The sequence below is a fragment of the Rana temporaria genome, chromosome 2, assembly GCF_905171775.1.
Source record: "Rana temporaria chromosome 2, aRanTem1.1, whole genome shotgun sequence".
In the NCBI taxonomy this organism is placed as follows: domain Eukaryota; kingdom Metazoa; phylum Chordata; class Amphibia; order Anura; family Ranidae; genus Rana; species Rana temporaria.
This window is the reverse complement of record NC_053490.1, coordinates 255,912,344-255,929,250: the sequence shown is the minus strand read 5'-3', so window position 1 is coordinate 255,929,250 and position 16,907 is coordinate 255,912,344. Positions and strand designations below refer to the sequence as shown.

The 16,907-nt window shown below is 44.5% G+C and overlaps 1 protein-coding gene and 1 non-coding gene across 2 annotated transcripts in view; both read right to left on the bottom strand.

Moving 5' to 3' along the window:
- VPS53 (VPS53 subunit of GARP complex) overlaps window positions 1-15,745 on the bottom strand; it is a 180,348-nt gene extending 164,603 nt beyond the window's left edge. Inside the window, exons 1-2 of the mRNA XM_040336799.1 lie at window positions 15,607-15,745; window positions 11,077-11,157 (exon numbers count right to left, since the gene is read on the bottom strand). Coding sequence (XP_040192733.1) covers window positions 11,077-11,157; window positions 15,607-15,690 — 165 coding nt within the window. The 5' untranslated portion in view covers window positions 15,691-15,745. The remainder of the gene's footprint in view (window positions 1-11,076; window positions 11,158-15,606) is intronic.
- A 651-nt stretch (window positions 15,746-16,396) lies between these two features.
- Window positions 16,397-16,613, bottom strand: LOC120930044. Its single transcript, XR_005747577.1, has one exon. It is a non-coding gene; the product is annotated as a small nucleolar RNA U3 (small nucleolar RNA).
- Between the last annotated feature and the right edge of the window lie 294 nt (window positions 16,614-16,907).

The following is a 16,907-nucleotide window of genomic DNA, read 5'->3' as shown; positions in this document are numbered from 1 at the left end:
AGCTTGGACCATGGGCTTGATTGGGTCTACACTAAATCGGATGCTGGGATCAAATCATGTGACCAGACCAGAGTGCCCTCAGCATAGGCAAGTACACAGATCTTTCCTTTACAGGTGTAGCCCCTTGGTCCTAAACTGGGGCCATCATGTAAATAGAAGTCAAGCCAAATAGAGAAGATGCAGGGGAGGATCCTTGCTGGAGAGAGCCAGGATGAAGGATGGTCTCTAAGGGGTTTGGAGGACGTACCTACATCCAAACGTGGTTACAGTGCTCCCAAGTCAACCTTATGGTTCTGACACTGAAGCTGGATCTTGTTCTATGCCTAAAACTGTTTGCAGTATCGCTGGCTTAAAGGTTCTGGTACTGTGAAGCTGTACTTTATGGGTTCTAAGGAGTCTGTAAGTGATCTGCTATCCGAGACCCCTAACCCTTTCTCCTACTACTTTTTCCCCAAGTCCTACATTAAAGCTTTGAAAAAAAGAAAAAGTGACTGGCACCCAATTTTTGTTAAGGGCTCCCCATTATAGCCATGGACTCAGCCCTGAGGTAAACTGTAGCCTCTGGAAGTCACTCACTGCTCTAGAAGACCCAGTGGGGCGCACAAAGAGAAGTTAGAATAGGCTTACAATGCTGGTGGATACATGTTTAAAGGGGTTGTAAAGGGAAAAAAATGTTTCCTATATTATAAGCATCCTTTACCTGCAGACATTCCTCTTTTCACTTCCTCGTTGTTCATTTTTGCTCAGAAGTTGCTCTATTTCTTCTCTGTTCTGTTCACTTCCTGCTTGTCTTATTGTTACTGACCACCGTGAAGGGAGGCTTTACTGCGGTGGTGAGTAACGTGCTCGCCCCCTCCTGGGAACTACATCTGTGCGGCAGGACACTCTCTACGTGTTAGAGACTTCAAGGAGGTGTGAATTACTGGGCGTGCCGCAATTCATACTGGGAAATGTAGTTCTTACATGAACGAGCGCCGCAAACCAGGAAGTGAATGAGAGAAAAGAAACTAGAATGCCGGAGGCGATATAGATGAAGGAATTTAATAGGCATTTACTAGTTTTTTAACAGAATCATTACACTATTCTGTCTATCTACCTTGCAGACATTCATTTTAGGCAAAACATTAATATAGTATACATTTAAGTATACTTAGGATTGGACTGGACTTCTTTAACTACCCTGAAGGTTCTACAAAGGGCAGATGCTGGACTTTTTTTCCCAGATATAGTAGAGAACAGTAAAAACCCATGTCAGGTGTAAAGTTGATTTGCTTCATGTGTGGAGGTCTTTATAACTAGAGCCAAGTCATTTAAGTCATTGATATGAAAAATGGTCAGGTAAGTCTACCAAAGCAAGCATTTGTGTAAATATTGAAATGTTTGTAAGGTTCTGTTCATATCAGAATTGTGGGCAGAATCACACAATTTCAGATTGCGCTAAAATCCCTGCAAAACACACAATGTATTAAGATTTACTGGCACCCCAAACAAAGTTAGTAGGTGCGCAGTGAAAAGACACGCTTTGCTCAACACACACACACACACAGGTTCTGGATCTTCTTTGCCATGTTTGTCACGTATACAGCAGCTGATTCAAGTCAATGGTCTGTCCTATGCGCTACACGTGAATAACCTGCAAGCGGTTTCCCGCTAGATGAAGTGCGAGTGGGGCCTAAAGAATAAAGTTCCAATAACCTATTAGTAAAAGGTCAAAGTATATCTAAAGCCAAAACTTTTTTACAATTTTGGATAAAGAAGGGGAGGGCTAAAACCCCTGCCATTATTACCTGTAGAGAGCTGGAGAAATTTGGGATTTACCCTTACTTTTACTCAGGACAATTAACCAGAATGATGGTCGGGCGGGACCGCTCCTGTGCTGGGAGGACATCATATGACATCCTCCCATTCTTGGTGTGGTGGCACGCAGCGTGGCAATCTGTGATGCACTGTGTGCCTCTGATCATCACAGACCAGGGTAAACAACTGATGATGTAGGGCCCTTTACCATGTGATCAGCTGTGTCCAATCACAGCAGAGCACAGAGTACACAAATACTGGTTATCAGCATTTGCTTTCCTCAGTGCTGTCGGTGTCTGAGTTAGGCTCCATTCACATTGTAACGCCGCGTACGCGGCATATTTTGCCGCGATTAGTTAACTTTTTTTTTTTTTCACAAAGAATTTACATTGATGTCTATGGCCGAACGCCAATGCCGCCTGAAAAAAAGGGTCCACGACTTGTTTTCAGGCGGCAGGCGTACGGCGTCTATGAGATGTGAACCATCTCATAGACATCAATGGAAATTCTCCCCTCCAGCGGCACGGGCGTCGCGCTTCAGGCGTTTTGTCGCCTAGGTGTGAATGAGGGCTAAAGAAAAGCCGATAACTGTCTTTCCTGTGGTGACAGGGGCATTTACACTGATAATCAGTGCAGCATATCAGTGCTAAACATCCGTGCCCATCAGTGCTGCATATCCATGCCTCTTAATCAGTGCAGCCTCATCAGTGCCCATCAATGCAGCCTCATCAGTGAAAGATAAAAATTACTTATTTGCACATTTTTCAACATTTTTGGTCTTTTCTAGTTTGTTTAGCAAAAAAAATAAAAAATCCCCAATTGGTGATTAAATACCACCAAAAGAAAGCTCCATCTGTCCAAATAAAAAATAAATTTAAAAATATGATAAAAATGTCATTGTCAAATGTCAAACCGGAAAGAAGTTCTAAGCTCTTACCATCAAAAAAAAATGCCTTGCTGGTTCACACCAGATACTTTCCAGTGCGTTTTTAAACCGCATACAGAATGCATTCCCAGCGTTTATCATTCCAATGGCTCCAATTCACACCATGTGGTCAGTTCCAGTGCTTTCAACAAAAAGTACAACCTGCTGTATTTTCTGAATTTTTATGCATGTCCTGAATGCATCAAAATGTGTGCAAACACATGTAAGCGTAGTCGCCATGGTGACTAGAAATTACGTCCTGGCCGGGGCTTTTGTCAACTCATTCAGCTAGGACCAGGCATTTCCGGGTAGGGATGCACGCACCCACCCATCTGCAGTCCCACTGGCACCCTTACATGCCAATCACCGCTCCCTATCAGAGCAAGTGACGGGAGAGAGATCTGTATTGTAAACAACACAGATCTCTTTACTGACAGTGGGGATGTGTGCAAAGCAGGGAGAGAAAAAACAGCACATCCAGTAAAACAGTACAGAGTGCAGTTACATTACACTCTCTAGACAAACAATTAACTCTTTGATTGCCCAGATGTTACACCCCTTCCTGCCCAGGGTCATTAGTACAGTGACAGTGCATTTTATTAGCATTGATCATTGTGTTAGTGTCACTGGTGATGTCAGTGTCAGTTAACCCATGTCAGAATGCCTGCCATACCGTCACAGTCCCGCAATAAGTCACTGGTCATTGGCATTTCTAGTCTAAAAAAAAAAAAAATTCCAGCATGTATATAAAGCTATTTGTAGACGCTATAGTTTTCACACAAGCCAATCAATATGCACCTTATCGGGATTTCTTTTTTTACCAAAATGTAGCAGAATACATTTTGGCCTAAATCTATAAAGAATTTTTTTATAGCAAAAAAATGTAAAATGTATTTTTTTTCACCTTCAAAATTGTTGGTCTTTTTCGTTTATAGAACAAAAAATAAAAGATAAAACAGTGGTGATCGAATACCACCACAAGAAAGGATATCAATTTCATTTGTGTACAGTTGTTGTACAACATAAAATTGTCAGGTAAAGTAGTGCAGCGTTGTATAGCAAAAAAGCTGTCTCCTGGATTCAAAGCAAATTTGCCAAGCCCTGCCATAATGCGCATTGTTCTGAATCAAAATAGAGACTTTTCAAGCTGTAATGCTTTGGTTTCTGGCCATGGCAAAAGTTAAACAGCATGTCGCATATGGCATGTAGTACTGAGATTGAAGGCACTAAATGGGGCTGTGCCGTAGGTGATTGAGCAGCAGTGGGTTGACATTTTAAGGGTTGCTACCTGTCAAAAAGCCCTCTAAAAAGCAATCCACCACAGATTGTTTTTCAGAGGGATGGCAGTTCTAGCCTCATGTGTGATTTAGTCTTAACAAAAAAGAGTTAAAGATCATCTCTGTTAGCATACAAAAACTTGTATGCTCACGACAGAATTGTATTATTGGCTCTTTGCCCACTGGGGAATTTTTTTTTTTTTAATCGAGTCTAGGCGTATAACCCACAGTGCTATTTGTGGGTTAGACTAAATGCTTTTCACCATCTATCCACTAGATGGCACCAAAGGAGTGCTTTTCAGCCAGATTGTAGAACCACACATTTATTGTACCAAGGTTAAAGCGGATGTCCGCCGAAAAAAAAAAAATAATAAAAGCCAGAAGCTACAAATACTGCAGCTGCGGACTTTTAATATCAGCACACTTACCTGTCCTGGAGTCCAGCGCCGTCCGCAGCAGAGGAAGAGCGATCGCTCGTCACTCTGCTGCTCCCACCACTATCCTCCGTGAGGGAACCAGGAAGTGAAGCGCTCCGGCTTCACTGCCCGGTTCCCTACGGCGAATGCGCGAGTCGCGCTGTGCCGTGCTCACTAGTTCCCGCTGTGTTCTGGGAGCTGTGTATTTCCCAGAACACAACGGGGGGCGGGATCTGACGTCCTGCCCGCAGACTGTGTGGCCAGAAGTGGGTGAAAATACCTGTCTTTAGACAGGTATCTGCACCCCCCTCCCCCTGAAAGGTGCCAAATGTGACACCGGAGGGGGGGGGGGGGACCACTTTAGGGTGGAGCTCCGCTTTAAGGGGCGATTCACACTGCAATCACAGAGCAGCCAGAACCATTCAGAGCTGCAACCACTCTGCATTACTGGCTGGCTAGGGTGAATTGTGATGCATGATTCAGCGCACCGCACCGTCTTTTTTTTTTGCTTCTATTTTCAAAATAATCGATTTTAGAAAGTAGTGTCTTCAGACACAGTGACCAACAAATGTCCTTAAAATGTTAAGTGCTAAGAGAAATCCATCTCTCTCTTCCCCTCGTTGTATGCCCAATGCAGATCTATGCAGCTTCCCAAGGGAAGGCGACCAGGAGGGAGAACAACCCCCCACCAGGCAGGCGGCCCATAGATGGTCACAGAGAGGGTTACAGGCTTATAATGATAAAATTTACAACACTTTCGAGGTGTCACTAAAGAGTAAAATTATTTTTTCCCCCCATTTTGAATAGACCACAGTTTTTCAACCTTTTTGCAGTCAAAGCACCCTTTAAAATTATGGACAATCTCGAGGCACCCCATTCTAAAATGTAAAAAACAAAACTACTAGTTTTACATAACACAGCAACATCCACACACGTAGGACAACATTAGGGGTGATTTTTTTCTTCCAAAGCGAATACACCTTTGCACTGGTACTGACTAGTATTCCAATGTTTCTCTTCTCCTTCAGTTTCTCACTCTCCTAATGTGACCCCCAATGCTGATGGAGAAGGCAAACAAGGATGCTGTGCAGGCGTCCGACATCCTCCATATCAAATCGATGTCATTGGTTGTTAGGATGCCAGTGGCTGTGAAATGATATTGGTGCACAATGACAACCTGAGGCTTTGTGTAACTAAAGGCCAGGCTTGTATCACATGCTGGCTTGTATACAATTCTGTACACGGTAGTCTTCTTTTAGGAAAGCTAAAAAGTGAAAAACACATTATAGCTCCATCTGCTGGCTGATTAGAAGACTGCATAATGCCAGTATAGAATAATCCATATTAACCGGACAAAAAGAAAAAAGAAAAAAGCATAATAATTTTAGTCCTAAACCATACTGAAGAAAAGATTGACAAAATCACTATACGTGCTTAATGGTTATATTTTTTCCCTACCCATTTATAATAGGACATGAAACAAATGCCTAAAAGATAAAAAAAATCCTATCAGAAGCTTGGAGCTCAAAAATATTCAGCTACCCATTGAAATGTATTACCTAAGCTTTTACTTTACTACAATTATTACTAGTAAAAGGAACCTTCCTAAAGGGGTTGTAAAGGTTCGTCTTTTATTCTCTAAATAGGTTCCTTTAAGCTAGTGCATTGTTGGTTCACTTACCTTGAATTTCTCACTTCCTGTTTCTCCTCAGTAAGCTTTCCACCATCATCTGAGCGGTGGAAAGTCATTTAGAACAACTCACTGAACATATTACTGAGGAGGAACAGGAAGTGAGAAATTCAGACAAAGAAAAAAAAAACATTTAGAAGGGAAATGGAAGGAAAAGGTAAGTGAACCAACAATGCACTAGCTTAAAGTAACCCATTCAGAAAATAAAAAACAAACCTTTACAACCCCTTTAAAGAGGAACTGCAGTCTGCTCACGTAAGTTTGTAATAAAAACATCTTTGCCATTCTGAAGCTTCTTTCCAATCACTTTGCATATTATTTTATATATACTGCGATTCTGTACTTGCCAAATATGCTTCAGAAATCTCTCTCCACTGAGGTTGGCTGCAACCATTTTAGCTGAAGCTGCTGCCTGTTCTCTTCCTGGACTTACACAGAGGCACACCTCCAGCCCTCATTGGCCCTCTTATGACTCATCCCACTCCCTTCCTAGCAAACTCTCACGAGAGTGAGAGAGCTGTGCATGATGTCATAAGCTTAGGCAGAAGAAACAGGAAGTGGGCTGTATAAGGTATTTACTGGCAGAAATACCTCACCCCCTATAGGGCTGCCAAGTCTGCTGCAGAATTCCCCATCAACACCCCACTGCCAAAATGACACATCTATTCCTAAGATGTACACAGTCCTGACACACAGCACAGTCCTGTTTATCAGGACAGGAGACCTGATTTCTCTCTGCTGCAGTTCAGTAACGCTTAAAGGTCTTGTCCCTCCCCCAGCCTGTGACTGGGCATTGCCAACCGTAGGCCATCGTACGACATCCTCGGTTGGCAGTGGTTATACCAGGATGATGCCTGCAGCTACACAGGCTGGATTACCCGCAGGGATCAGACCCGGAAGTGGTGCAAATACCTTTTTGGGTGAACCTCTGCTTTAACCGCTTGCCGACCAGCACACGATGATATAAGTATGCACAATGGCACAGCTGCGCAAATGGGTGTACAATAGAGCTGCACAATTAATCATAAAAAAAAAAAAAAAAAAAAAAATCGCAATCTCGATCCAACCCCCCTGAGATCTCCAGTGTAGAGTTTGGATTCTTTTATATAACAAGTGGAGAGACTTATCTGCTGTCAAAAGAAAATATCTGGGCAGTCTGCCAAGTTTTTAACAAAATGAAACATTGTAACTAATGCTTCTTTCTTAGATCAAACTTGTGTGTGTAAATGCAGGAAGTTTAACTACTTAGGCTCGGATTCACGTAGAGCGGCGTATATTTTTGCGGGCGTAGCGCATCTCATATGCGCTACGCCGACCTAACACAGAGAGGCAAGAACAGTATTCACAAAGCACTTGCTTCCTTTGTTGCGCCGGCGTAACGTAAATTGGCCGGCGTAAGCCCGCCTAATTCAAAGTAGGAAGGTAGTAGGCGTGATCTATTAAAATGAATCGTGACCCCATGTAAATGAAGGGCCGAACGAACGGCGCATGCTCAGAATCACGTTGCATATACTCCCAAAAATACGACGGCTCAATGCCTACGACGTGAACGTAACCTACGCCCAGCCCCATTGACGTACGACTTACGTAAACGACGTAAAATACAACGGCTGTTCCCTGGTCCATACCCTAACATGACTTACACCTGCTTTATGTGGCATAACTTTACGCCGGACGTACGTCTTGCGTAAACGGCGTAGATTACTGCCACAGGCGTAAGTACGTTCGTGAATCGGCGTATCTCGCTCATTTACATATTCAACGCGTAAAACAATGGAAGCGCCCCTTGCGGCCAGCGTAAATATGCGCCCAAGATACAACAGCGTAGGAGACTTACGTCGGTCGGATGGAGCCAAAATTCAGGCGTATTTTATTTCAAGAATCAGGCGCAGAGATACGACAGCGCATCCGTGCACTTATGCGGCGTATCAGAAGATACGTCGGCGTAAGTGCTTTCTGAATCGGGCCCTTAAAGTCTAAGGGCTAGATTCAGATAGAATCGTCTATCTTTATGCCCGGCGTAACGTATCTCAGATACATAGTTAGTCAGGTTGAAAAAAGACACAAGTCCATCCAGTTCAACCACAAAAAATAAAAAAACAAAATAAAAAACACAATGTAGGGCGCAAGTTCTGTATTCAGAAAGAACTTGCGCCCTTAGTTACGGCGGCGTAACGTATCTGTGTCGGCGTAAGCCCGCTTAATTCAAATGTGGATGATGTGGGCGTGTTTTATGTATATTAACTGTGACCGCGTGTATTTGACGTTTTTTACGAACGGCGCATGCGTAAAGAAGTAAAGCACCTTGCCAATCGATCCCCCCCCCACGCGCTCTTACGTGCAAATGCATACACAAGTCCTGCGTGCATATGTAAACGGTGATCGCACCACACATGCGAGGCATTATGGTGAACATCAGAGCGAGTGCAAGATTTCATATCTCCTCTAACTAAACTAACCAATGTGGTAACCTGCAAAAGAATTTAACCTCTTCCCCACCGAGCCATAGTAAAATGACGTCGGTGGGGACCTCTCGTCCTTCAGACTGGACGTCATATGACGTCCTGGCTTTTCCCGCCGCATTGCTCAGGACCCGGTGCGCGTGCCCGGCAGCCGCGATGTCCCCCGGGCACCCGCGATCATGGCAGGACCATGGATCTGTGTGCGAGGCCGGATGCCGCTTGCGGCCTTTTCCCAGGATCACGGCGAGCTGCGGGCAGGATGTTTTAGGCGAGGCCGCGGCTTCGGCCTAGTCCGCGGAGTGCCGGTCCTACGTTTTTAGGCGAGGCCGCGGCTTCGGCCTAGTCCGCGGCCTTTTCCCAGGATCACGGCGGACTAGGCCGAAGCCGCGGCCTCGCCTAAAAACTTAGCGGAGTAATCATCGTACTAGTAGTGTGGCAACGCTGCATGTAGCAGAATAATCACTCATATTTGTACGCTCCTGTAGGGGGCTACAAAATGATGGGACAACACACAGAGCACCGGATTGTCCATTCTCGACTGCAGTAGGCAGTAATCCTCTTCCTAAGGATCATGGGACTTGTAGTCTTGCTTTGTACCTGAACATCAGTGTGTACAGGCATCCAGGTAAGGGAGGGGAGGCTAGTTAGCGCAAGTTAGAATAATGCCAAAAAAAACATGTCTTTATACCCTGATATTTTTGAGGGTTTAAATATATTTAAAGCTCACCTTTTTCAGGGATTAATTATGAAAACAACTTCCCTTGCCGTGGTGCCCCCACATTGCCAGGGTAACATTCTTGTCTAGGGCATGAGAAATACAATATAGTAATTTATTTCTTGCTCTGGCAGGCTCCCTTCATCTGTGAGACTAGGCTCTTCTATAACCACTTAAGCCCCGGACCATATTGCTGCCTAAAGACCCAAGGGGTTTTTACAGGTCGGGACTGCGTCGCTTTAACAGACAATTGCGCGGTCGTGTGACGTGGCTCCCAAACAAAATTGGCGTCCTTTTTTCCCCACAAATAGAGCTTTCTTTTGGTGGTATTTGATCACCTCTGCGGTTTTAATTTTTTGCGCTATAAACAAAAATAGAGCGACAATTTTGAAAAAAATTCAATATTTTTTACTTTTTGCTGTAATAAATATCCCCCAAAAACATATATACATTTTTTTTCCCTCAGTTTAGGCCGATACGGCCTAAACTTCTACCTATTTTTGGTAAAAAAAAAAACGCAATAATCGTTTATCGGTTGGTTTGCGCAAAATTTATAGCGTTTACAAAATAGGGGATAGTTTTTTGCATTTTTTTTTACTACTAATGGCGGCGATCAGCGATTTTTTTCGTGACTGCGACATTATGGCGGACACTTCGGACAATTTTGACACATTTTTGGGACCATTGTAATTTTCACAGCAAAAAATGCATTTAAATTGCATTCTTTATTGTGAAAATGACAATTGCAGTTTGGGAGTTAAACACAGGGGGCGCTGTAGCATTTAGGGATCACTGTGTGTGTGTTTACTACTGTAGGGGGGTGTGGCTGTAGGAATGACATCATCGATCGGATCTCCCCTATAAAGGGGATCACCCGATCGATGCGCCGCCACAGTGAAGCACGGGGAAGCCGTGTTTACACACGGCTCTCCCCGTTCTTCAGCTCCGGGGAGCGATCGTGACTAAAAACAAATAGCCGCGCCGTCGCCCCGGATTGCTCCCCGAGCGGACACGACCGCCGCATGTACCGGGGGGGGTCCCGATCGGAACTCCCCACCCACGTCTAGCAGAGGACGTACAGGTGCGTGCCATTCTGCTGACGTATATGTACATGAGGAGGTCGGGAAGTGGTTAAGACGCTGCGGTCACACGATGACCTCATCACATACAATGTAGGACCATGAGCCCTGTGTTCATGGGGTTGGAAAGGGCCTTCCATAAGACTGAGCCTGCCAGAGTAGGGAATACTTCAAGTCTGACGCTGAAAATCGCAGCAAAAACGACAGTAAACTTTACCGCCAACGCCTGCGACGCCCCAGTGTAAAAGTACCCTAATACTAAAAAAAAACAAAAAACTGGCTCCTAACTTTTTTAGCTTGCTCCTAGATTCAAACTAATTTTGTCAAACCCTGCCCAAGGGTGTATATGACTACAGAGGTACTTTAACTTGTGTATTTTATATCTTCCTGTATCTTACCATTAATGGTGAAAGAGGGAGTTTATCTCGCACTTCCAGGAAAAAAAAAAAATGTATAGAGACATTCCAGTATGACATGCGTTTTCTGATGCTTTTATTTGGGATGGATTTGCTATGGACTTGTGCAGTAGCACAGCCCCCTTCCAGTTACTTCCTAAGTGTAAGCTCTGAGCAAACTGTTGGCAAATTATAAATCCTGTATAGTAAAAATAAGAGGGTCCCGTGCCCGTCATCTCTGCTCTTGCCCTCATGGAATTGAATAATGTTAAAGCTGAAATTCTCATTCACTCTCTAGACATTTGACCATTATCACTTACCTGTTCAGTTGGAAACAGAGTGTTAATATATTCAACAGCATTAAAGTCTGCACGATCCAAGGGGTCCAGACCTGGGAAAACCTGTAAATGAGGAACACAAACACTGTAAAACCTTTGTAATCAATGCCTTACTTATCTAATAAATCTTGATTTTAATCCCAAAGACGTCATCCTTTGTTCAAACAATGCTGGATGGAAGGATATAAACTTAGGCCACGTGTCACGTTTGATGGGGAACAGAGCCATACATTTCCCATAATCCAATGGAAAATGCATGACATGGTGGGTATGTGGGCGGAGCTGGCGTAAGTTCCTTCTTTACATTTTGGCCCTACTCCCTAGTTGCCAGTCGATGGATGTGAACTGGTCGCAACCAAGTCTTGTGCTGGTTGTACCTGCCCACAAAAGGAAGCATGACGCAACCCTGCTTTCTTCTCCACATGACCAGAAATTATCTCTTCATAGGAAGAAGACAGAGACACCTGCCTGTATACACAGGAAGCAAAAAGGAGAAATGAGAGACCTGTTTGGTGGATAAACAATACTTAAAGGAGTTGGAAAGTCAGGAGGTTTTTTATCTTAATGCATTCTATGCACTAAGACAAAAAAAAAAAAAAAAAACAGCAAATGTGTCAAAAGTGTCTAAGCCATCCGGGACACTCCTTCTGATTGGCTGAGACACAGCAGCTGCGCCACTGGCTCCTGCAGCAATCAAAGTCAGTCAGCCAATCAGGAGAGAGGGGAGGTGGGGCCTGGTTGGGGCTAGGTGTCTGAATGGACATATGGAGCTGTGACTTGGCTCCAGTACATATGGAGCTGCAGACTGTGGGGGCACTGAACCGGAGAAAGAAGCCAGGAGCAGCAAAGAGGGACCCCAGAAGAGGAAGATCTGGGCAGCTCTGAGCAAAACTAACTGCTCAGAGGTGGTAAGTAGAACATGTTTGTTTTTAGTTTTTAGTTTTTTAAACAAGACTTTACAATCACTAAAAAAAACGACTTTAAAAATAAATGGGTGACAACGCTTTATAACACTACTGAAATATTCCTAGCATGGGATCAGCTTTAAAAGTTACAGAGGCTCAGCTTTTACATAAACTGTCCTGTGTAGACAAGGATCTCCAGTAGTTTAAAGCGGGGGTTCCGCGGGAAAACGTTTTTTTTTTAGGTGCATCTACCGCTCTTCATACAAATCAGATTGTACTCACGTGTCTTCTTTTTGTAGCCCTCCGCATCGACATTCGGCCTTATATAATGTTTTATAAAAAATTGTGCTGCGGGGATCCATCTTGCTTGTGGGCACTGTGAAGCCCACAAGCAAATACTTCCTGGATACGGTGTTTTGCCAGCAATTAAAATCGAGGATTAGGATCCGCCTTCGTCACGCGACCGGCTGCAAATCACAATATGCAGTCTGAATCGTCTCCTGGGATGCATGATGCTGAGCTCCCAGGAGACATTGCTAAATCAAGCGACGCGCCCCCTCCCATGGGAGCAGAACCAGGAAGTGACAGCCAGACAATGCCGATCTAAGGTATGGGATTAATATGGCAAAAATGGTTACCGGTTTGTTTAAAAACACATAAAGAACGTCCGATTTAGCAATACATAAGATTTAGGGTGAACCTCCGCTTTAAAATACAGTGTGCCATTTGTAAATAATATTGTTTAAGCACTACAGCTCCGGAAGGTTTTACCCCCTTTCTGACCAGGCCATTTTTTACGATACGGCACTGCGTTACTTAACCGCTTGCCAACCGACGCACGCAGATGTACGTCGACAGAATGGCAGGGGCAGGCAGATTGGTGTACAGGTACGTCCCTTTAAATTTGCCACCCAGCTGGCGTGCGCCCGCCGCGTGCCTTGTGAGCGTGTTCGTGGGTCCTGGAAACTCGATGTTCCCGGGGGGCCCACGATTGCGGTCGGCAAAGGCAGAACAGGGGGAACGCCTTTGTAAACAAGGCATTCCCCTATTCTGCCTAGCAACACTGTCACTGACGGCTGTTCCCCGTGAATGGTCATCATTGACGTGGCACGTGTAGCCACACCCTCTAACAGTAAGAATCACTCCCTAGTACTGACTTAACCCCTACAACCCCACCTAGTGGTTAACCCTTTCACTGCCAGTGTAATTTTCACAGTAATCAGTGCATTTTTATAGCACCGATTGCTGTAAAAATTACAATGGTCCCAAAAATGTGTCAAAAGTGTCCGCCATAATGTCGTAGTCACGATAAGAGGGGAAAAAAGTTTTTTTAGATATTTTTTGGAGGATATTTATTATAGTAAAACTCTATTTTTGTTATTAGCGTAATGAATAAAAACCGCAGAGGTGATAAAATACCACCAAAAGAAAGCCCTATTTGTGGGAAAAAAAGGACGTCAATTTTGTTTGGGAGCCACGTCGCACGACCGCGCAATTGTCAGTTAAAGCGACGCAGTGCCGAATCACAAAAAGTGGCCTGGTCTTTGATCAGCGTAATGGTCCGGGACTTAAGTGGTTAACTGACAATTGTGCGGTCGTGCGCCGCTGTACCCAAACAAAATTGATGTATTTTTTTACCACAAAAAAAGCCTTCTTTTGGCGATATTTGATCACCTCTGCGTATTTTTTTTGTGCTATGAACAACAAATGAGCGACAAGTTTAAAAAAAAAAAAAAAAAACATTACTTTCTGCTATAAAACAAAAAAATGAAATATCACATTTCTTCATCAATTTAGACCAATATGTATTCTGCTATATATTTTTAGTAAAAAAATCCCAATAAGCGTATATTGATTGGTCCGTATAAAAGTTATTGTGTCTACAAACTATGAAATAGATTTATGCACTTTTTTTTTTACTAGTAATGATGGCGACTGCGACATTGCTGACACCTGACACTTTTTTGGGAACCAGTGACAATATTACAGTGATCAGGTGGTGTTTGCTAACTGTGGGGGATGGTCTGACTGGGGGAAGACAGAGATCGGTGTTCCTGCTTAGCAAGTTTTTTTTCTCAATATGATGATAATAATAATAAGAACAGATACTACACTTGATCTTAGCCAAAAGGTAGGCGGTCAGTAAGTGGTTAAAAGACAAGTATGGGATTTTAGAATCATACTTACCTAGGTGGATGCTCCATCTGTACCCCGCTGGCTCGCGAGCGATCAAACACTGCTGACCACTCGGTTACCAGAGCTCGATTTTGCCCAAGCCTGGACCGGATCTGTGATGTCAGCCAGTTTGCTTTAGCTGAAAATGGGTCACAGGAGTGCAGAACGAACTGCACTCCAGTCATCCACAGAAGAAGCACAGCCAAACGAGCTTTGGTTGTACTTCTTTAAAGTGCTTGCAAAGGTTCAGTTGTTTTGTTTTTAAAATAATAAAATTTCATACTTACCTCCACTGTGCAGTTCATCTTGCACAGAGTGGCCCCGATCGTCCTCTTCTGGGGTCCCTCGTCGGCTCCTCCCCACAATAGATAACCCCCTGTAGGAAGCTCTCTGCCAAGGGGGTTACCTTGCTGGCGCGCTCCCGTATCATGCACTTGGTGTCCATAGCCGCCGAGGATTTGATTGACAGCAACGGGAGCCAATGGCTGCGCTGCTATAAATCTATCCAATGAAGAGCCGGGAAGCCATGTAGAGAGCAACGCAGGATCGCACCCACGGAAATTCGGGGCTCAGGGGGGCGGGACACAGCAAGGTGTGTTTCCACCTTAATGCACAGGAAACATTAAAAGCGGAGGTTCCGCCAATTATTTTTTTTTAAAGCCAGCAGCTACAAATACTGCAGCTGCTGACTTTTAATAAATGGACACTTACCTGTCCAGCACGCCCGAGATGTCGTCAGCCGAGGATGAGCAATCGCTCGTCCCTCGGCTGCACCCGCCGCCATCCTCGGTTAGGGATTTGGGAAGTGAAGCGTTACGGCTTCACTGCCCGGGTTCGCGAATAGCGCGCCACGCCATCACTGGTCCCGCTCTCTCCTGGGAACAGTGTGTTTCCCAGGAGACAGCGGGGGAGTGCGGGAAGGGGAGTGACTGCTACATGAGTTGTTCCCGGAAGTGGGTGCAGATACCTGTGTCTTAGACAGGTATCTGCACCCCCCTCCCCCTGAAAGGTGCAAAATGTGACACCGGAGGGGGGGAGGGTTCTGAAAAGCTGAAGCTCCATTTTTGGGTGGAGCTCCGCTTTAAGGTGATAAAACACAAGGGTTTACAACTCCTTTAAATAACACTAGAAGATCAGGATGCAATGTGTGCCCAGCTTGATTTCCTTCCCCCAATTTACTAAGACAGAATCTGGAGCAGCTTTGCATGGCAACCAATCAGCTTCCAGCTTTCATTTTCAAAGCTTACCAGAACCAGCTGTAGGTGGCAGCTGATTGGCTGTCATAGTTTTAGCCCCCCCACCCCCATCTGCCATGTCTCTAGTCTGTGTTAGATGACAGGTGAGCTCGTACATTCCAGCAATGAAGACTGTATATGGTGCGGTGGGTCTAGGTAGGCTTGGTAAACAGTATATACAGGATGTCCGCCCTCACCTGCTCTATGGCTTGCTGCACCTCTGGGGCCAGATGAAGCACAGCCTCCAGCTCCTCCACCACTTCCAGCTCTTCCTCCTCCATCCTGCTCAGCTGCTTCCCTTACTCACACAGCTCGAACCTCTTCCTGGAGCGCGGGGCACCCTGGGAGGAAGTGTCCCACCCCCTCTCACACCGGTCGCCATCTTTGATATGGGCTTGCCATTTCCCCGCCCCCGAACCTGAACACGTAAAAGCTCCCAGGCTACGTTATTATTACATTCAAGAAAAGTCTTTTGGCCTTTAGTTTGAGGAAAAGGCGCTTGACAACGAATATCATTTTTTTCAATAAAAATAAAAGTTCACCAGACCTGAATACTATCCTGGGATATCCGTCGCCCAGTACCAGCTAAAACCAACAGATGGCGCTAATAGGCAGTCTATTAGCGCCATCTATTGGTTTCAGCTGGTACTGGGAGACATACAATATACCTCGCTACTTAGTAACCTACCTTCCTCCTCGCTGGTGCTGCATTGAAATATATGATTAGTAGTGTACGCTGTAAACTGTCCTGCTGTTTACGGATAGGGGTGCTTCGCTACTGCTGCACAACAAGAACGATCCGCATTATACTATGTAATCCAATAGGTGGCGCTATGAACCAATTAGCACTACTTTAAAGCGAGCACGTGTTGAAATACTCTACTTATCAATCACGCATTTGGCGCCTGATATACAGTGAGTTCTATACACTGATAAAGTCAAGTGTTTTGTATCCAAATCTTTCTTTAACCAGTCATAAAAAACGCAATCACTCAGCTCGTGGTCATTCCCCCCAGCTTCTCTACAAGAGAGAAGAGGAACGGTCATCAACAGCTAGAAGCACTACAATAAAGCAGCGCTACTAACTCACTTCGCGCTCAGGAATAACCACTATGACTCTTCATCGTGATTGGTGAGTTTGTACACTTTAGAGCACATTTCGACAGTCAAGAACTATAGAAATGATCCCTGAAAGTATAGTCTTAACCTGTCTTCTGTACATCAACACATCCAGGCGTTACGCTATCTCTTACCACCTTAGGGCGAGTTTGGATATATCTATTACATTGAATATTATTATAAATTAAAGTAAATTACTGTTAAATATGTGCTCCGATGTGATCACAGGAGAAAATAATAGCCGTTAAAATGAGAAACTTCAACACTTTACTACAAACAGCTCTCATTTGCATGCCTGGTACCAGCAAGCCAATCACACAAGAGTGTACTCACTGTTGCCACCTAGGGACTGAATTACAATCTACAAGAGAACTGGAAA